Below are 17,035 nucleotides of genomic sequence, written 5' to 3'. Positions count from 1 at the left end.
ATAGGCGTAAAAAGCACTGAGCACTGAGGTTGACTCTAGCTAAACCTGCTCTTTCTGCTGAGAAAGCCCCATGGCTTGTGAAAGGTAGTTTTAGGAGCACTTCGCTTTAATAGTTTAACCGCAGAACATAAAGCAGCTCAGGTATTTATACTCAGCCTTCTTCACCCATTTTAATTTTATCAGAGGAGACAGACAGCCCACAGTGCAGCGCCATGAGTTAAGCCACTCAACTCAAGTCAGGCAGTTAAGTGTCAATACAACCCTCAAAACATAAGTTTATTGAATAAAGCTGAAGAGCAGTAAACCAACATATGCATCCACCTAAATAAAAAAATCCACATATTTACAAAGTTCAGTAATTGTATAAGTTGTTCACATGCAGAGAATAATGCACAGGTTAACAATTGGTAGTGTTTGGATGCCATTAATGCTGAAAGCAGTGAAGTATATAAACACCAAACACATCAAGTTTAGCTATAGGCCAGTTAACTAAACAGTGACCTGGTCCCCCACAAAGATCCACACATTCTAGTTTAGTTTCCATATTTTAGGCACAAGCAAGTTTGCTAAATAAAAGTACCTGTAGCAGTTCACGGTGAACTAGGGACTACAGTAGCAAGTTAATACACCCTCTCCTCTACAGCACCAGAGTATGAATTAATTGAAATCATGCTTCAGAGAACTGAAAGGGGACAAAAAGTTAAATGCAAGTTCAGACTGAATGCAGGCAGCATGTAGTGTCTGTGCAACGGTGCGACAGTTGGTACAGAACAGTAAGGCCATGGCAGTCCAAATTAAAACTGGTTTGTCACAACTGATACGGACTAAACAGTGTTTGCAACCGAGGACCCCAGAGTAACGCAAACTCCACAGTTAGGTAAGGAAGAATCACACACAGTGTGAGGCAACACAAGCAGGTGTACCATGTATTTGTATACACTAGCAAGCTACACTGACATTACTGTATGAACAAACCAGTCTTAACAAGTCTGTCCCTTTAAATATATTGAAGTCATTGAGAAAGTAAAGCTACAAAAACATTACAATCTTTAGTTTATACATACTTCCCTATACTGTAGAAGCTAGTCAAGAAATAGGATCGATTCGTTGGCTCTCTTGTGCTTTGACACAGTTGAACATTTCATCTTGCAACTTACAGACTTTGCACATGGTTACATCAAGAAAGCAGGCAGGTCTAGAGTTGTCACAATAGCCGAGATGTTTCATAGCACCAGGTGAAACTGTGCCCAGCTATTTCATGAGCAGGAGAGACACTAGACAATTACATAGATATTGTGCTAAAGGCCAACAACTGACTCTCTACAAAAACATCAGTAATTTAAGTGTCATGCAGCCGCTCAGAATGTATATTCTGGTTTCAGATAGAGATCACTAGTATCTGGAGACAGAAAAATGTGTTTGGACAAAGTCTGATGTTCCTAGCAGTTTGTTTTCATGCTGGAATACTCCAATTTTTGAAAGCTTAATAGAACAGTCCATTCCTATCCCCCAGACAAATGTTAAACAGAAGCAACAAAATGAATTTAAACAGTCGGCTCCCCTAATTCATGATAAGAGTTTTGTTTTGTTTTGTTTTTAAGTGACAGGGTAAGATCTCAGCTGTAGATTAGTGATGCTGATCTGTGTCTTGTGCTCCCCTCTGCAAACAGTTTCCATTTCTCTGCTAACATACACACATCACATGCATTTGTGAGACAGATTAGTATCCCACAACTCACGCTTAAATGTTTTCTAACTACTGTATGTGGCATCTTACAGAATTTCAATGCTGTCAGGCGTCAGCATCTTCAAGCCACTAAACACTAGAAATAAAACACTTGCTGAAAATCATATAAAAACCTGGCCCTGAAAAACCAGAACAGTGTACCATCATAGTTAACATGGTAGAGATCTTTTTTTTTTTTAAAAAGCCCCCCCCCAACCCTCCCACCATAGATGGTTGTAAAATAAATATTTGTGCTGACTTTATGACAACTCTAGTTGTTTTGTGACATAATAGGAATACAAGTCTTCAGCAGTGCACATGAGAAATGAACTGTGAAAAGGCAGATTCTCATTACAGGATTTTTGGGTAATATCTCGTTATGGAGGGAAGTGGACAATTGAGATTATGGCCAACTGGTACTGGAGATTCCAGGAAGACTTCAGCTTCTTCTAGATTTTGAATGCTGAATAAGCCACTGAAGCGTGATATCTGGAGAGAGAAGAGAAGTTCCATATTCAAGTGTTGATTTGTATTTGCATAACCAGCACCACTTTGGTATGCTCATGTCCTCAAACACATAAGAGTAGACAGCCTTTCTCTACAGGCTGATCCAAGATGGATTAACAATCATTTTTTGAAGGCTTGCTGTCTGTACTTTGGTCCTCTAACTGCCCAGAGTCCTGTGAGCAACATGTGAAGGAACTGCCTCAGACATCCACGTTCCTCAGTCAACCACACTTCTAAGAGACTTCCATTAATCTGATGCCTCGGTCTCGCTCTCATGCTCACTTGTCATCAACATCGCTACATTTACACCAGCCTGACAGCCTGTGCTGCCTATCCTCACCTGGTGGAAACAATGTTAGTGGGCATCAAGCTTCTCCCTTCTTGGAAGAGGTTCTCTAAAGGCAGTGAAATGCGCAAACATCACACCAGCATAATGCTTGCAGCAACAGCTCCCCTATAGCACCAGTGAGGCTTAGCTGTGCTGTAAGCCTTGTGTGGGAGATACGACGGAAGGAAACATCCCCTTCTCCTATCCCCCTTGTTTGCATCTCTAACTGAAGGCAAAGTGACAGGGGTTTCTTGAATAAGAAACCGTAAGAGCTCCACAGGCTGTTCATTTTTCCTGGTCAGAAGTCAAGTTCTTGACACGAAGCAGTTCTGGTATCCTGTACAGTTTGTTCTTGTGACCACTAGACTGAAGATTTCCTCATCAGCAAATTCACGTTAGGCAGCCAGTGAACCAGTGTTAATTTCATGGCAGGCATATGAAGGCACCAGGAGAAGGACGGCAGGTGTGAAGTGCTTTCATTCAGTTGAGATTATTCAGTATAACAAGTACTTGACACTAGTATTTGTAATTACATAGTAGCATGGTTTCTGCCTTTGAATTCCACAAATTCTAAAGCAATTGACATCAGCACCAGAAAAATCTATTATTTGGCTGCCTGGAGTAGTGACTAGCACAGGCCACTACGTGACCATCTTCGATAAACCAGAGAGGGAAGATGATTATTTCATGAGAATGACTGATGAGGAAAAGCTTGCTGCAAGGGCTTGCTAGCACCTACAGCCTCCAAGCAAAGCCAAGTTAAGAGTACCTGATAGAAGGATAAAATTTAGGGCAAGCTAATCGTGAGACTAGTCAGGTATTTCCTGCAAACTAATTAAAGGCAGCAGGTGTCAGAGTAGGCTATGATATGCTTTGCTAACTACAGCCCCTTCACAAACTAACACCAGTCAAGCTTCCTCGCTGCCATCAGGAGTCATACCACATTTAACCAGTGCATTTAAGTGTTGCTGTCGGATTTGTTACCACTTTCCTGAAGCAAGAACACTTATGTTTAAGAAGTTACAATCCCCCAATCCGTTCTGATGGTCTTTATAACACACAACATTTTAGGTTAATAGTTACCTATATTATCTTTCTCTTTGCATGAAATTGAGTAGCAGCAGATTTCTCTGTCCTGAATAGCAGCAAGGTTCCTACAAAAGAGAGAAAATTTAAACACACGCTCCCCTTACAACAAGTACTCTTTCACAAAGAATCTAAACTACTCCCACTTCATCTTCTCCACGTAACTTGTTTCTGTACAATGTTTCAGTTACCACCTGTTGCTGTGTTTTCTACTTATAATACAAGTTTTTGATCTAACATCCCTATGTACATCAATTCCTTTATCGAGTTAAGGTAGCTTTTCTCAGGAAGGGTTAGACTTACATCTTTTCAATTAGTTGTTTCTCATCCAAAGCGTTAGGAAGGTCTCTCTTGTTTCCAAGTACTAGAACCTGAAATCCAAATCAGAAGAAAACAGTTGCACCTTTTTTTTTTTTTAAAAAAAAAGTTTCAGGAGAGCCTGACGAGCAGTCAACACTCGACTTAAATCCAAGGGATTAAGACATTTAATAGTAAACGAGGTCAAGAGGGAAGATTTACCTAGTCATAGGAAAAGGGGGCATCCAAATAAACTCTTGTGAACTGATGTGTTCTCATGCTTGCTTTTTGCGCATGTGTGAACAATTCCAATAAACTTTCAGCTGAAGTTTCCCAAACTTACGTGGTATTTCTGTACTACCTGATTAACAGGTACTATAGTAACTAGAAGAGCACAAGCCCATATGGTAGAATACGGTTCTCTACATTACTGCTCTACTTTTTTTTTTTGTGGGTACTGAACAAATATTATCACTGAAGGAACGATCAAGGTCAACAATTGTATTTAAGGCACTAGGGAGAGGTATTGCTTACAGTGCTTACACTGGACTTAAAGAGGTCAAGACACTCTTCAGATGCACTAAACTACGTATATTTCTCAAGAAAGTTTAACAGTGATGTGAGACAATAATACTTACAGGGATTCCTTGTAACTGTGGCTTATCTAGAAGATTGTGCAGCTCATTCCGAGAGGCTTCTATTTTTTCACGATCTGCAGCATCTACCATGTAGCTTTAAGGAGAATTTAAGGTTAGTTCAGCAGGACTCAACTACTTCAGAAACAGCAGTCTTTGCTTTAAACTGTCAGGTCTGAGCACATTCAAAGCTTTAAACAAAGCTAGGTCTTCTGAGCAAGGAATTCAGTTCTTTTCAAAGAAATTCCCCACAATCAGAGAAGTGGGAAAATTCTTTCCGTTAGACTACTCTGCCTTCCAAGTCAAACTGAAAGTAGTTAGTACTCAGGATTAGACACTGATGAGAAAATAACACATCCTGAGCCCTGAACTTGAGGGTACAGAAGTTACTTAATACGGTTGCAGAACAGTTTCAGAATTAACACGAGCATACCAAGTCCATTGTGTACTACTACACTAGATACAGAAGAGAAGCAAATCTGCAGTTAAACATAAGCCTAAGGAAAATGACACTTACACAATAGCATTAACTCCTCTGCAGTATCGTTCCCACATGCTTCGGAATCGTGGTTGCCCTCCTATATCCCAAATCTGAAGTGGAAGGAAAAAAGACAATTTAGCCACACACTATTTAAGCATGTCATACATACAAGACGAGAAGTCAAAACAGTTTTCTTCTTTCCTTATGCTAGCTGCAGGACCTTTCACTTATTAGAATGGAAATAATCTCTGCAAGCAGTGAAAATACAGCTGCTCAAATCTCACAGGCCCAATAGTGTAAGATATAAACTAGAACATCTTATATCAGATGCATGAAAACCTGTGTATTAAGTTTTCTCAGAAGCATACTGTAGAGTGCACAAAAATACAATGTACCAACTTCACACACTGGTTTTGACTTAAGCTTTGAGCAATACTGAAGAGCAGAAGAAGAACAGGAGAAATGTGAAAATTAACTCAGATTAAAGCCAGACATCATTATTAAAGCACTGCTTTAACTAGTCCAAGAATCTGGAAATCACACACTTTTTCTCATTTAAGAAACTCTGTAAATAAACATAACTGTATTCTTACACTATTTTACAGATTTAGTGGAGCCTGTTCAGTTTGCTATACTTGTCCCAATAGTGGGAACAAAACAGATTAAGTGTACAATTTTTAAACTAGAACTTGAAGACAATTTAGTATGGGTTTAAAAAGAAAGACTGTCAATGTTAACATACCTTTATTGTAACATTACCCTTTGTAACTTTTCTCATGTTGAAGCCCACAGTAGGAATCATATCTTCACTGAATTGACCTGACTGGAAAAAAAAATAAAAGAAAGTTAAGTCTAGCACTTCTCATACAACTAGTTTATGTGGTAAAATACCACAAGCCTTCCTGTTGAAGGCCTTATAGCCAGGAAGTCACAGGTATTACACTGATGGGTGTTGAAGCTTGCACTGGCAGTCACAGCATTTCTTAAAAGCACTTAAATAATCTTTCAAGCCTTGAGGGAGTCAGAGACACAAAGTTACTTATAGAGCAGTGCTTTACACAGCTTAACAGATGGACAGCCAGAAGTATAGGACGAAAGCCATTCACCTACTTCTGCTGGAGCCAAGTTCTGTGCTTCAGGATCTGCGAGTCTCCTGGAAGCTCTAAATAGCCAGCTGTTCCTCTGATGCAAGCTACTCTATGGGCAACATTTGCAGTAATAAATCACTCTTGTGGAGTAAGCCTTCAACCCACAGGTATGGTTAGCACCTGAGGAGCCTTAAAAGGCTGGCAAGTGGAAGGACCTGCCCGGGCTGCTTCCTGTGTGGCTACAGTGTCCAACTCGTTCAGCAGTGCAAGAGGTGACCAAAACAAGTGGAGAGCGTTTCCTCCTGCTTCTACCAGTTCAGCATCACTTTAAGCTCTGGTATAACTGCTGCCGAACAGTGATGCATTAGGGAGGCTCTCTAATGGCAGATGTTTTACTATCAGTTACACTTTTATCTGTAACAGCCTGAAAGCCAAGTTCACAGCTATCTCTGGTAGCTAGCCCAGCAGTCACAACACGTGTTATCAACAGCAGTACAGATTTCTCCCATGCAACCTTGGCTATCTGGCAGAAGGTGAATCTCAACCACGGCGGGCATTATGCATCTCACTACATCCACTGCATTTAACAGAACCAGACAGATTTGGAAAAAAAAGGTCAATTCAGATGCATTCAGTTGTTTAATTAGTGCTCGATATCACAGCAGGAGGAAGCCTGCTTCTCTCCCCCCAAGCTGCACAGAGAAGGCAGCCTGAATGAAAAGCCCCTTTACAACAGCTGAAGCAGACATCACATCACCCTACAAGTTAGGGCCCAGCTGCTCACGAGCTGGAAGTACTGGCTTAGTCTGACTGGACGTGCTTTGACTACATGCTTTTCAGAGTCTGCAACCAGAAGTTTGTAATATCAGTGCGCTGTCATTCAGCTCTTGACCTAAAAACCCCATGCTTTCATAGGTTTGTTCCCCTCCCCAGCAGAACTGCGAACCTCCACTAGCAAACCAAAGCCAGAAGCTTCACACAATACACAATATGACACTAAAATACATTGAAAACATATGGATGACAATCTCATTTTTGTTTATCTGGCCAAACTGAAACTCTTCAGCTGAAAAGCTAAGCGGCACATTGTTCTGGGTGACCTCCAAAACAAATATATCCAGAGCTTGAACACGAAGGCAGCAGCCCCCTGAAACGGTGGTGGTTTGTCACATTTAAGATCTGCTTCCCAGTTGTACAGTTATACAGACAGTCTTAAGAGGCGTTTGAAAATAACTAAGTCCTTGAATCTGAGGAATGTAACTAAAAACAGTGATGACCTAAAAGTGAACAACTTAAGCCTCTTTAAGCAGATGTTTTGCATTTCCATTTAAATGGAGTTTCAGCTGCCTAGACTACACAGAAGAACACGCAGCAGTCTCACGCAGCGCCGCTTCAGGAACTGCTCAAACCTTTCTGCCAAGCTCAGCGAGGTAGGTGCGCAACCTGAACGCCTCCTTATTAGCTTCCCGTTACGGCCCTGAAAGCCTAGTGCCCAGCTTGGCCGTTTCAGCCCGTTTGATTGTGTGTAATTCAACAGCAGAAGGGTAAGCATTGTTTCCACGTTTGATGCAGCTTAGCTCAAAGCATGCACTGCCAGTCTTGCCTTTGAAGGGTCAGCTTGCCACGGTTGCTCAAGAACCACTGCATTCCTCCCTCTGCAGTCACACCCTACACCCACATCTTCTAACCAAGCGTCTCCTGAACACTCCCTGAACCTCCACTTCTGTGCTACTTCACAGTACCCCACATGCTGTTAGCTGTTCCTACTCACAGCTACTTCCAGATCCTTCAACAGAGAGCTGTTCCCATCGATAGCTTATGCTCTCCCACTGCACCTTTAGAACACAGATTCCTTCAGATAAGAGGAACTCCTCATCTGCACACAGTTCTGTTTGAGTTGGGCTTCTCCCCTGCCTCCCCCCATACGAACACAAAGCAAATTACTCAGCCCTATCCCTCGTTTTCACAATATGATGCTTTCTCCTCCTAAAATAGGCATCGGCTTCAAAACAAGTTTGATAAGCACAGAAATATTGTCAATCCCCAGCCTGAAAGTACTTGGCTGTTGTCACACATTGCTCAAACGCTCAAGGACAGCAGAGTAGCTGCTTGCAAACCTAGCCACAGCATCTGTTTTCAGCACCCGTGAACACCCCGACAGGCAGACACTGCGCTTCATTCAGGCCTCCCGGATCAGCCTTGTGCCCTGCAAGGGGTTGTGAATTCAGCCCGTAGCTCTGAGGTCACACAGACCACACAGCACTAACAGAAGCTGTTCACTGAAGGTCACAAAACAGAGTTAGTAACCTCTCGTCCATAAGTGAAAGATAAGAGGGAGACTAAACGGACTGAATTCCAGAGACCGCAGAAAGAACCTGCAGGATTAGTCTTTAAGCCTCTGGGTTTAAGAGATGCTCCCTTTACAATATTCCGTGCTCCTGGAAAACCCAAGCACGTGATGTATCAGAAGTTTAGTGTCATCCAGTTCCTAAGGTCAGGCACATCAGCAGGCAGTTCCACAGCATTTATATTAAGGTATTTGAATATTAGAATTAAACCTATAACCTGTTTAACAGAAGACAGTACCAGCCCCTGCAGCAGTGACGGAGATGAGCTAGAAGTGCCCTCTGGTACCTGTTCCTCACGTATCTGGACACTATATTCCCTTCACACTTGGTATGTCATGGATAATGGGCAAACAACAACCCTTTTGAAACCCTCACATCTGCCTACAGTCATCCCACTATTAACTGGGACCTGGTGCACAAAACCATGAGGCTGAAGTCCCAGCAACACAGGGAAGCTCAGTGTGGAACTGCCCAGTGAAGACCACCTCGACCCAACAGTTCTTATATTCCAGGTCAGGCAAAAAATCACACCCAGCGCCAGACCTTAAGCGCTTTAAGAGGACAGGGGTTACTAGCTAGCTACACAGGCAGCAAACAAACCAGCCTTGCGCCATGCTTGCCCACTCCGAGAGACAGTTCTCGTAACGAGCTGGCAGGTGAGATACAGGTAACCTTCTCCCGCAGGGCACTACGCACCCCTTACCTGCCCAAGTATCAGCCTGCCTTGGATAAGGGTTACTGAGAGAAGCAAAACTGCTTCTAGGCTGGACTAAGTAATTTAGGAGTACAGGGCAGACATCAGTTTGGACTCAGCTCCCCTGTGACTAGCACAGCCAGTTCCAACCCTTGCACAGACCGCGGCACTCACGAACGCTCTCCACACCAACCTGGTCCGCCTGTTACACACCAGCTAATGCTAGCTTTGGTTTGGGGCTGCACTGCGCTGAACTTCACCGTACAGTTCCTTGTTACAGGGAAGCAACAGGCACCCGAGCGGTTTGCTGGGCGCCCTCACACCGCTCATCAGCCCAGGCTCTGCACTGCTGCCACGGTCGGCTCCTCGGTTTGCACCCGCTTTAACGGGGTCTTGCGGCCGCTGTGTGTCCTGAAACACAACCAAACGTGTTAAAGTACAACCACATGCACTGCTTTCTACCTTGAACTCTGCCAGAGTGCCTTCCTGGGTCTGCACTGCTCTCCCGCAGCCCTGGTCTCTTTTGTTCAGCCCACCGGCAGCCCCGAGGCAGCCTCGCCAGCCAGCATCCCCAGAGTTTTCCCTCAGGAACAAGACTGCGGTGTGCCAGTTACAGCTACACTTCGTATTGCAGGAGGGGAGGATATGAGTGCTCTAGACAAGCATTTAGCCTAGCATCATCTAGCTTTTGAAAAGTATACACAGGATGCTGTTTTTTTCTTTAAATACATAGCATTGAAACAAGCTGCTTACTAGCTGTACCATTTTCAGCTGTCTCGAGTCAAAAGAACAAAGCAAGAGAGACTCCAGCTCCCGCCCGCCTTTCTGTAGCCACAAGCTACAGCCAGAGGACTGCCAGCTTCCAGAAAGGTACCCTTACCGGGCTGGCAGCATAAATGCCAAAGCAACTCAAGCAAGTAACTAAGCTTAAGACTGGAGCTCCTGTTTCCTGTACCTTCCCTAAAGATTCTTTAAAATGTTAAGGATGCTGAAACAATTAAGAGGCAGAACTTGAGTTGCAGCAGTAAAGCTCGCATTCCTTCCTCTTTCCTTCTGGCTAGTGTGGCAGCTTTCTTGCTGGCACCAGAAACCACATCTACAATGGCTCATCCACCTGGTCCTCGGTGACCAGCTACAAGATCACCATTCCGCTGCCTGCACGAGGGGATTCTTTATAGCAACAGGGAGTGGCAGGGCTGACCTTGGTTTGCATCTCAAAGCTAACGTGATTTATTACTGCTATAGGACAGATTTCTTCACATAAGTTTTGTTACTGCACAAAGACTCCAGCCAGGACACTCCTAGTCCACCTGAATGAGAACACCATCGTAAGTCCCGCTGTTTGCCCCTAGATTTCTGCCTACACTATGAAAAAAGCTGCATCTTACAGGTTCTTTTCAAAAAGCAGTCACTTTAGCATTATATAAAGCTACCCGTACACTATGCCTCTTCTGCAGCACTGATGGCCTCAACCACAGGCGTGCATCACACAAGGACAAGTCGGCTCCATGGTTCCTGCAGTCACCTTCCTCTTGAAGTACTTCAGCATTTCAGCTACTTGTGATCACGTTCAGAAGCTTGAACACAAGTTCACAAGCTACGTGAGAACTCAAGACCGTGACAACAGAGAAACATTTCTATCTCAGACCACTTGGGGTACAGCAAGCAGGACCTCAAAGACAGTATTAACTGAACATGAGTCACTTGGTGTTGCCCTATTACCTAATGAAGTGAGGCAATCCATTTCAATAGACTCCTGCAACTAAGGAGCACTTCACTTAAAGATGTACCGCACTTCTCACTGAAGTGCTACCAAGCGTCAACGTAAACTCTTTACAGCCTACCTGGGTGCTTCAGAAGGCACTAAGCCAGCGCTGAAGCTGGTTGGAACAATGCTTTTCCATGCTCCTCCAGGACAACTCTAAGACAAAGTTACGTGTAACAGTCACGAGGACCGAAGGAAGCCACGGCTGCTGCTGCCCAGCGGAGCCGTTCATTCCGAGGAGCTTCGTTTGGTGTTGTCTCTTTCCAGGGACCAAAGCCTCACTCAAAGGCTTGTCAGACACACCACAGTTAGAGAAAACACACACTGCTTCAGGCCTTGACAGAAATCCTAAAGAGAGATCTTATTTATCCTATCAGCACAAACAGAACAGATTAAGTTTAGCTCTTAAACCCGACAACCACACCAGGGCAGCCTGCCTCCCTCGCAGCTCCCCTCTCCTGCCCGCTGCAGCCCAGACCCCGAAGCTGCAGCGTTGCAGACGCCTGGGTCGAGGATCGCTGCACGGCGCTGCATGCAAGGTTGCCAACAGGGCGCAGCGCCCCTCCACGGAGCACCTTCCTGCCGCGGAAGCAGCCCTGCCGCCTGGAAGCGGCCCGTTTATTCGAGTCATGTTGCAGCTGCGCCACGTGACGGAGCTCGGTTGCCTGTCCTGCCTCCCGCGGCAGCGTGGCTGTGACTTGCAGCTCTGACAGCAGGTCTGATGAAAGCCCGTGGACAGGCGCTGGCTGCAGAGAGGCGAGCGACAGAAGATGCTGCAGACTCCAGAAAATAATGGTCACTTCCAGCCCTCGGATAAGGAGCCCGCCGTGCCCGATGCGATGCTGGATGACATGCAGTTTCTCTGAAAGGAGCCACAGGCCATCTACTTTATGGAAATTAGGAGCAGAAGGAAATGATATCCTCCCTTGTGAGCAAGTTTACTCACGCACACGGAAAACTTATGCTAAATATCTAATTAGAGGCCGTGACTAATATGAAGCCAACAGCAAAGCAGAAGCTGCATCCAGCTGCGAGCAGATCTCACTGCTGAGGCTGCTAAGCCCCCTAGTCAAACGAAGTTTGGTCTGGTTACAAACTAACTCCTTGTTCAGACTAGAAAGATAAATACGGCCCAAACCAGCTCACTGCCTACAAACGCTGCTCTAGAACTGGACTGTTTGCCTCTCGTGGCATTTCCACCTCAGCGGTCATCCAGGAGTTGTATCGAGCCTCCAACGTAATGGGCTCAAGCTTTCCCTCTGGTTACATGTGCCGGATCGTAGCGGGGACCCATGCCAGACACAAGACTACGCTGGAGACTCACATTAAACTCACTGCTGTCAGGAGACTGGTAACAGCCCCTTGCTAGGCAGAATGCAACCTTAAGCTACATCCTGGCACGTAATCCAGCTTTTAAAGCTATCTACAGGACTAGCATCTTGCTGTGTCATTCCTCTCATTTCAGTTTTATGGAATCCCAGTGCTTGACAGCTACTTCCACCCAAAGCATTAACTGGCCTGCAGAGAGCAGTTATTCTTTTCCAGCACTAATTTCCCTGCGCACGCTCTGAACTAAAGACAAGACAACACCTGACAAGAGGTTAGCTCTGCACGCCACGGACTGCATTGTGCTGACAACTAAAGCTCACGCTATTTTTCTTAAGCCAATAATAAAAACCTAAGCAAGTTTCCCTCACTCTGCTTTTCTTAAAGAGGCACTAGATTTCCTAATTAAAAGCCTCAGAAATGTGCCTTACTGCTTCCAGACTTGAAGCAGTAAATGATCCTGTGTCTTATGCATAATGACTTCCTTATTTCAGTCAGTTTTGCAAGCCTATTTGAATGACACTTACTCAGATAAATTTCTGGGTGTGATCCTAATGAGCAGTCAAAACCTTGCAAGATTCAACCTCTAGCAAAGCAAGCTGGACGCAGTTGCCAGCTTTACTTCCAGTGCTTTTACCACCTGGGACAATCTAGATGGACGAAAATGCTGTGTGACCACTGCAGCTATCCTGTGGTACTCCACGTTACCTGCAGCAGTTTCACCTAACTCCTTGAAGGAGCTGTGCTTCAAGGCACAGATGAGCAGTACTTCAACACGTGCAGTCGCCATCTGGGATGACATAAGGGGAGAAACCTGCAGAGTAATCCCAATTACTCAAATTCAGTTGCAAGAACGCACCAAGCAGTATCAGTTCAGGGCCCCCACATTGAGGTTGTTCAGTGGCTCATGAGTTCCACTTGCAGAAATCCAGGAGCAGAGGAAGCTGCAGCCACTGGCGTGTGAGAGGAAAGGCTTCTGGAGCCCTCAGGTGAGTCCAGCAACTTTTCCTTAACCAGGCCGAGGAAGGGTCACCTTTTAACTAAGGCAGACCCACTTCACGTGGGTATCGTGAAGACCATTAAGACTAAGATTCAGCTGCACAAGAGCTTTGTTAGGTTTTGACACTGTCCCTGTAACAAGAACCATGTGTAACTGCAGAAGAATGAGTCTTTTTCCCTATCCAGTTTTTCAATCAACTGTGGCACTTAAATAAATACATTCATAAGAACACTCAGAAACATTAAGATGCCACCTCATAGAAGAGGCTGAAGGTCTGTTTGGGCCTGAAGTTGCGGACAATTCTAGGTGCGCTAGACTCAGGCCAGTCCCGGTCCCTGCAGAGCACCAAGGCCCCCTGCCTGCCCCCGTCAGCCCCCCCTTCTGAACTCGCCCCCTCGGTCGTTCTGTGGCGTGGATCCGCCGGGCAGGGCGCTGAAGAAGCCGAACAAGCCATTTAAGCACGCCACTCTTGCTCTCGTTCGACAGCGGGAGAGCTCCGTGTGGGAGGATTCCCACACCCTTCCCTCATCTGCTCCAGGCGGCTATCAGACAAGTAGGCCCGGGCTCGGCAGGCTGCTGCCGGGCTCAGCGCACACCTCCAGAGCGAGGAGGCAATGGGCGCGGGCCTCGGCGGCCACGAGAGGCAAAACCGGGAGCGCAGCTGCGAGGGGGGGAACCCCGAAACTGCGGCCGGGCAGGAGGGAGGGAGGGAGGGAGGGGACGGCGGGTGGCGGCCCCGTGCTGGGCCGGGGGGGAGCCCCGGGAAGGCCGCACGATGAGGCCGGGCCGGGCAGGGCCCCCTCAGTGCTGCCGCCCCCCGGCCCAGCACCGCGCCCGGCCGCACCCCCGGGCCGCACCGCCCCCCTCAGCCCGGTCCCTGCCGCTCACCGCGATGACGTTGACGAAGGTGGTCTTGCCCGAGTACTGCAGCCCCACCAGGGTCAGCTCCATCTCCTCCTTCCAGAAGAGCGAGCGGAACCAGTCCAGCAGCCGGGACAGCAGCGCCAGCATGGCTGCGGCCGGGCCCTCGCTGACGGGACGGGGACGGGGACGGCGGCGGGCAGCGCTCCGGCGGCTCTCGGGCACCCGCGCTGCCGGCTCGCCCCCGCGCCGCCCTCATGTGACGCCGCGGCCCGGCCGCCGCCGCCACCCCCCGGCCGCCCGCCGCAGCGCCCCCTGCCGGCCGCCGCCCGCACGGCGCCCCGGGAGGACCGGCGGGGAGAGGGGCGGCGCCGCCATCTTGGGCGGGAGCGCGGCGGGGGGGGGGGGCGGGCCGCGCCGCCATCTTGGGGCGCCCCCGGGTGGGCGCTGGGGAAGGCGGGCGGGGGATGGGGAGTGAGGGGCGGTGGTGCCGCGGTGTGAGCGGGACCCGCTGGTGTCAAACGAGTGAAACACAAAGGAAGGCGTGCTCGCGGGGAATCCAGAAGCAGGCTCAGCTTCACAACTGGCTGTTCTTGCATGCCTGCTCGCTCTCCAGTTTCTGCCCTGCATTTTGTGTAGAGCTTTTCAGGGAACTTGCCCTGGGCACTGCATCTCCACCAGTCACGGACCTGAAGCTGGTTATTTTCCTCCCCAGCCAAGCTAACCGTGGTTCCGTACAGAAGAGCCAATAGCAGGTGGAGGGAGATCAGAAATCCCTAACTCTATTAAAGAACAGCAGAAAAAGAACACAAACCAGTGCACACACCTAAGCAAAGGTGGCAGGAGCAGTGCAGAGTTACGCACTGGACACCTTCACCTACATAGCAAACACCACTCCTCTAAACAACCTGTCTGTTGTTTAGAGCCAGCTCCACAGACTTCAACTGTGGCACCTGCTGAGGGAGGCCAAGGCAGGAGGGATGTGAGCTGAGCATGTGGAGGCAGAGATCAAAAACGAACGTAGGAGGGTCCCTGAGGTGCCCAAGGGAGGAGAACCATGTCCCTTCACCTGAAGTGCACTCTTTTTTCCTCAGGATTTCTTACGATGCTGAAGAAAAATTGTTATCACTTGAATTCCCTCCATTAAGAGTTATTAGTGGATTGTATTATCATAGAATATCCTGAGTTGGACGGGACCCACAAGAATCATCAGGTCCAGCTCCTGGCTCCACACAGGACCACCCAAAAATCAGGCCGTGTGTCTGAGAGCGCTCTCCAACCGCTTCTTGAACTCCAGCAGGCTTGGTGCCATGGCCACATCCCTGGGGAGCCCGTTCCAGTGCCCAACCACCCTCTCAAATGAATATGTAACAGGATCTGTTTGTCGCAGGATCACAGAGTCCCAGACCAGATAAGGCTGGAGACACCTGCGGGTGCCTCCGGTGCTCCAGGCTGTGCCCACTGCCCCTGGTCCTGGCACCAGGCACTGCCGAGCGCAGCCAGGCTCCGTCCTCCCCACACCTTCCTTCAGGTGCTTACGGACACGGGGGAGCCTCCCCGGAGCCTCCTCTCGTGCAGGCCGAGCAGCCCCAGCTCTCCCAGCCTCTCCTCGCAGCAGAGGTGCTGCAGCCCCTCCACCACCTTGGTCGCCCTACCAGTATGCCCAGGTCTCTCTTGTACTGGGGGGCCCAGAACCAGACAGTGGCTCCCCTGCCTTGCCCTGTCAGCCCCCACACAGCTGGGGGGCCACCCCCTGCCCCAGCCCCACCACTGCTAGTACATCGCGCATCTGAGGACCTGGCAGCCCACAGTATTCTCTGCTTTTTGGCTAAAGCACAGAAGACTATCTTCCAAAGTCCCTTTCTGCCTGTGGTTTGCACAGGTATGTGTTGAAGATTTTGCAGGAGCTGGAAGCTGTAGCACTCAGACTGAACGAGCCAGCTAAGGGCTGATCTGAGAGGCCGGTTGCTCCCGTGTGCCCGTCATTATTTCAAAGATAAAAGCTTCCTGAAGTGAGCATAGTAGCTCACTGGAAACAGATGTGGAACAGGCAATAGCACATTGTATACAGCAGTCATGTTTTCGATTAAATGATAAATGAATATTTTACTCCCGGGAGCCAATCCAATTTGCTAATTCACCAACTGGAACAAAATAGTGCGAGAGGTACCCAGCGCTTTTATAGCTGACAACAACAACACGATGCCCCCTCCCACTGTACTGCAAAGATATCAGAGAGACCTTCTGCATGGGCTGCAAATCCTTAGTAGAGGAAGTCTCTTCCCATTTGTGGCGTGTTTTCAGGCAACAGACTGTGATTTACTATCAGATACTTCCAGAGCCAGCAAATGGGGATGCTGCATCTGTTTTCTCGAGCCTAGGGAAGTTGCAGAGTATTTCAGGCATTTGCAGGTTCTGATGTGTCTGCGTTTGAACATTATGAATATTTCTCCCATTAAAATCCTGCTATAGTGTGCAGCATAACAAAAGCTATGTGTGTCTAAACGCAAAGGAATGATAAAATTCGTTACACCGAGTTAATAGTACATTCTTGGCATTCACCTCAAATTATGGGGCTCTCCAAAATCCCTTTTGCTATGATCGGCAAGGCAGCACTGAGCACTAATCTGGGTACATAATTCTACTGACTGTTCCACACAGGGTTTCTCAGGTCTTTAGACTTTGACTCTGCTTCACATTTCCACTGTCAGGCTGTCTGCATAAAGCACCCTGGGAATCTTTGCGCTCATTATTGCGGCAGTGCAGAGCACTTACAGCAATGCAATTACTGATGCCATGGCTTGCAGGATATTTCTGGCATTTGAGGAGGACCAGTCTGCAGATGGCCATATTAGAGGAAAAGAGCACATGAAAACAGAAGCCAGATTATCAC

The 17,035-nt window shown here is 47.5% G+C and overlaps 1 protein-coding gene across 1 annotated transcript; it reads right to left on the bottom strand.

Moving 5' to 3' along the window:
- Positions 1 to 244: 244 nt before the first annotated feature.
- ARL8B (ARF like GTPase 8B) lies at positions 245 to 14,450 on the bottom strand. The gene is made up of 7 exons (XM_083796094.1): positions 14,170 to 14,450; positions 5,803 to 5,883; positions 5,097 to 5,170; positions 4,583 to 4,676; positions 3,951 to 4,018; positions 3,645 to 3,715; positions 245 to 2,215 (listed from the first exon to the last, which is right to left on the bottom strand). Exons 1-7 carry the CDS (start codon positions 14,290 to 14,292, stop codon positions 2,166 to 2,168), a joined length of 561 nt encoding a protein of 186 aa, XP_083652220.1. The 5' UTR covers positions 14,293 to 14,450; the 3' UTR covers positions 245 to 2,165.
- Positions 14,451 to 17,035: the final 2,585 nt, after the last annotated feature.

Source organism: Anser anser, assembly GCF_964211835.1.
Source record: "Anser anser genome assembly, chromosome: 12".
Lineage (NCBI taxonomy): Eukaryota > Metazoa > Chordata > Aves > Anseriformes > Anatidae > Anser > Anser anser.
The sequence above is the reverse complement of the archived record's forward strand: the minus strand, read 5'-3'. Positions and strand labels throughout refer to the sequence as shown.

Bases quoted from the DNA above. Each gene is read 5' to 3' on its own strand.
- ARL8B (XM_083796094.1), bottom strand. From the start codon at position 14,292: ATGCTGGCGCTGCTGTCCCGGCTGCTGGACTGGTTCCGCTCGCTCTTC. The intron at 4,677-5,096 runs GTAAGTGTCATT...TTCTCCTTAAAG, and splicing joins AGAGGAGTTAATGCTATTGT to CTACATGGTAGATGCTGCAG. The intron at 3,716-3,950 runs GTAAGTCTAACC...TCTCTTTTGTAG, and splicing joins AAACAACTAATTGAAAAGAT to GAACCTTGCTGCTATTCAGG.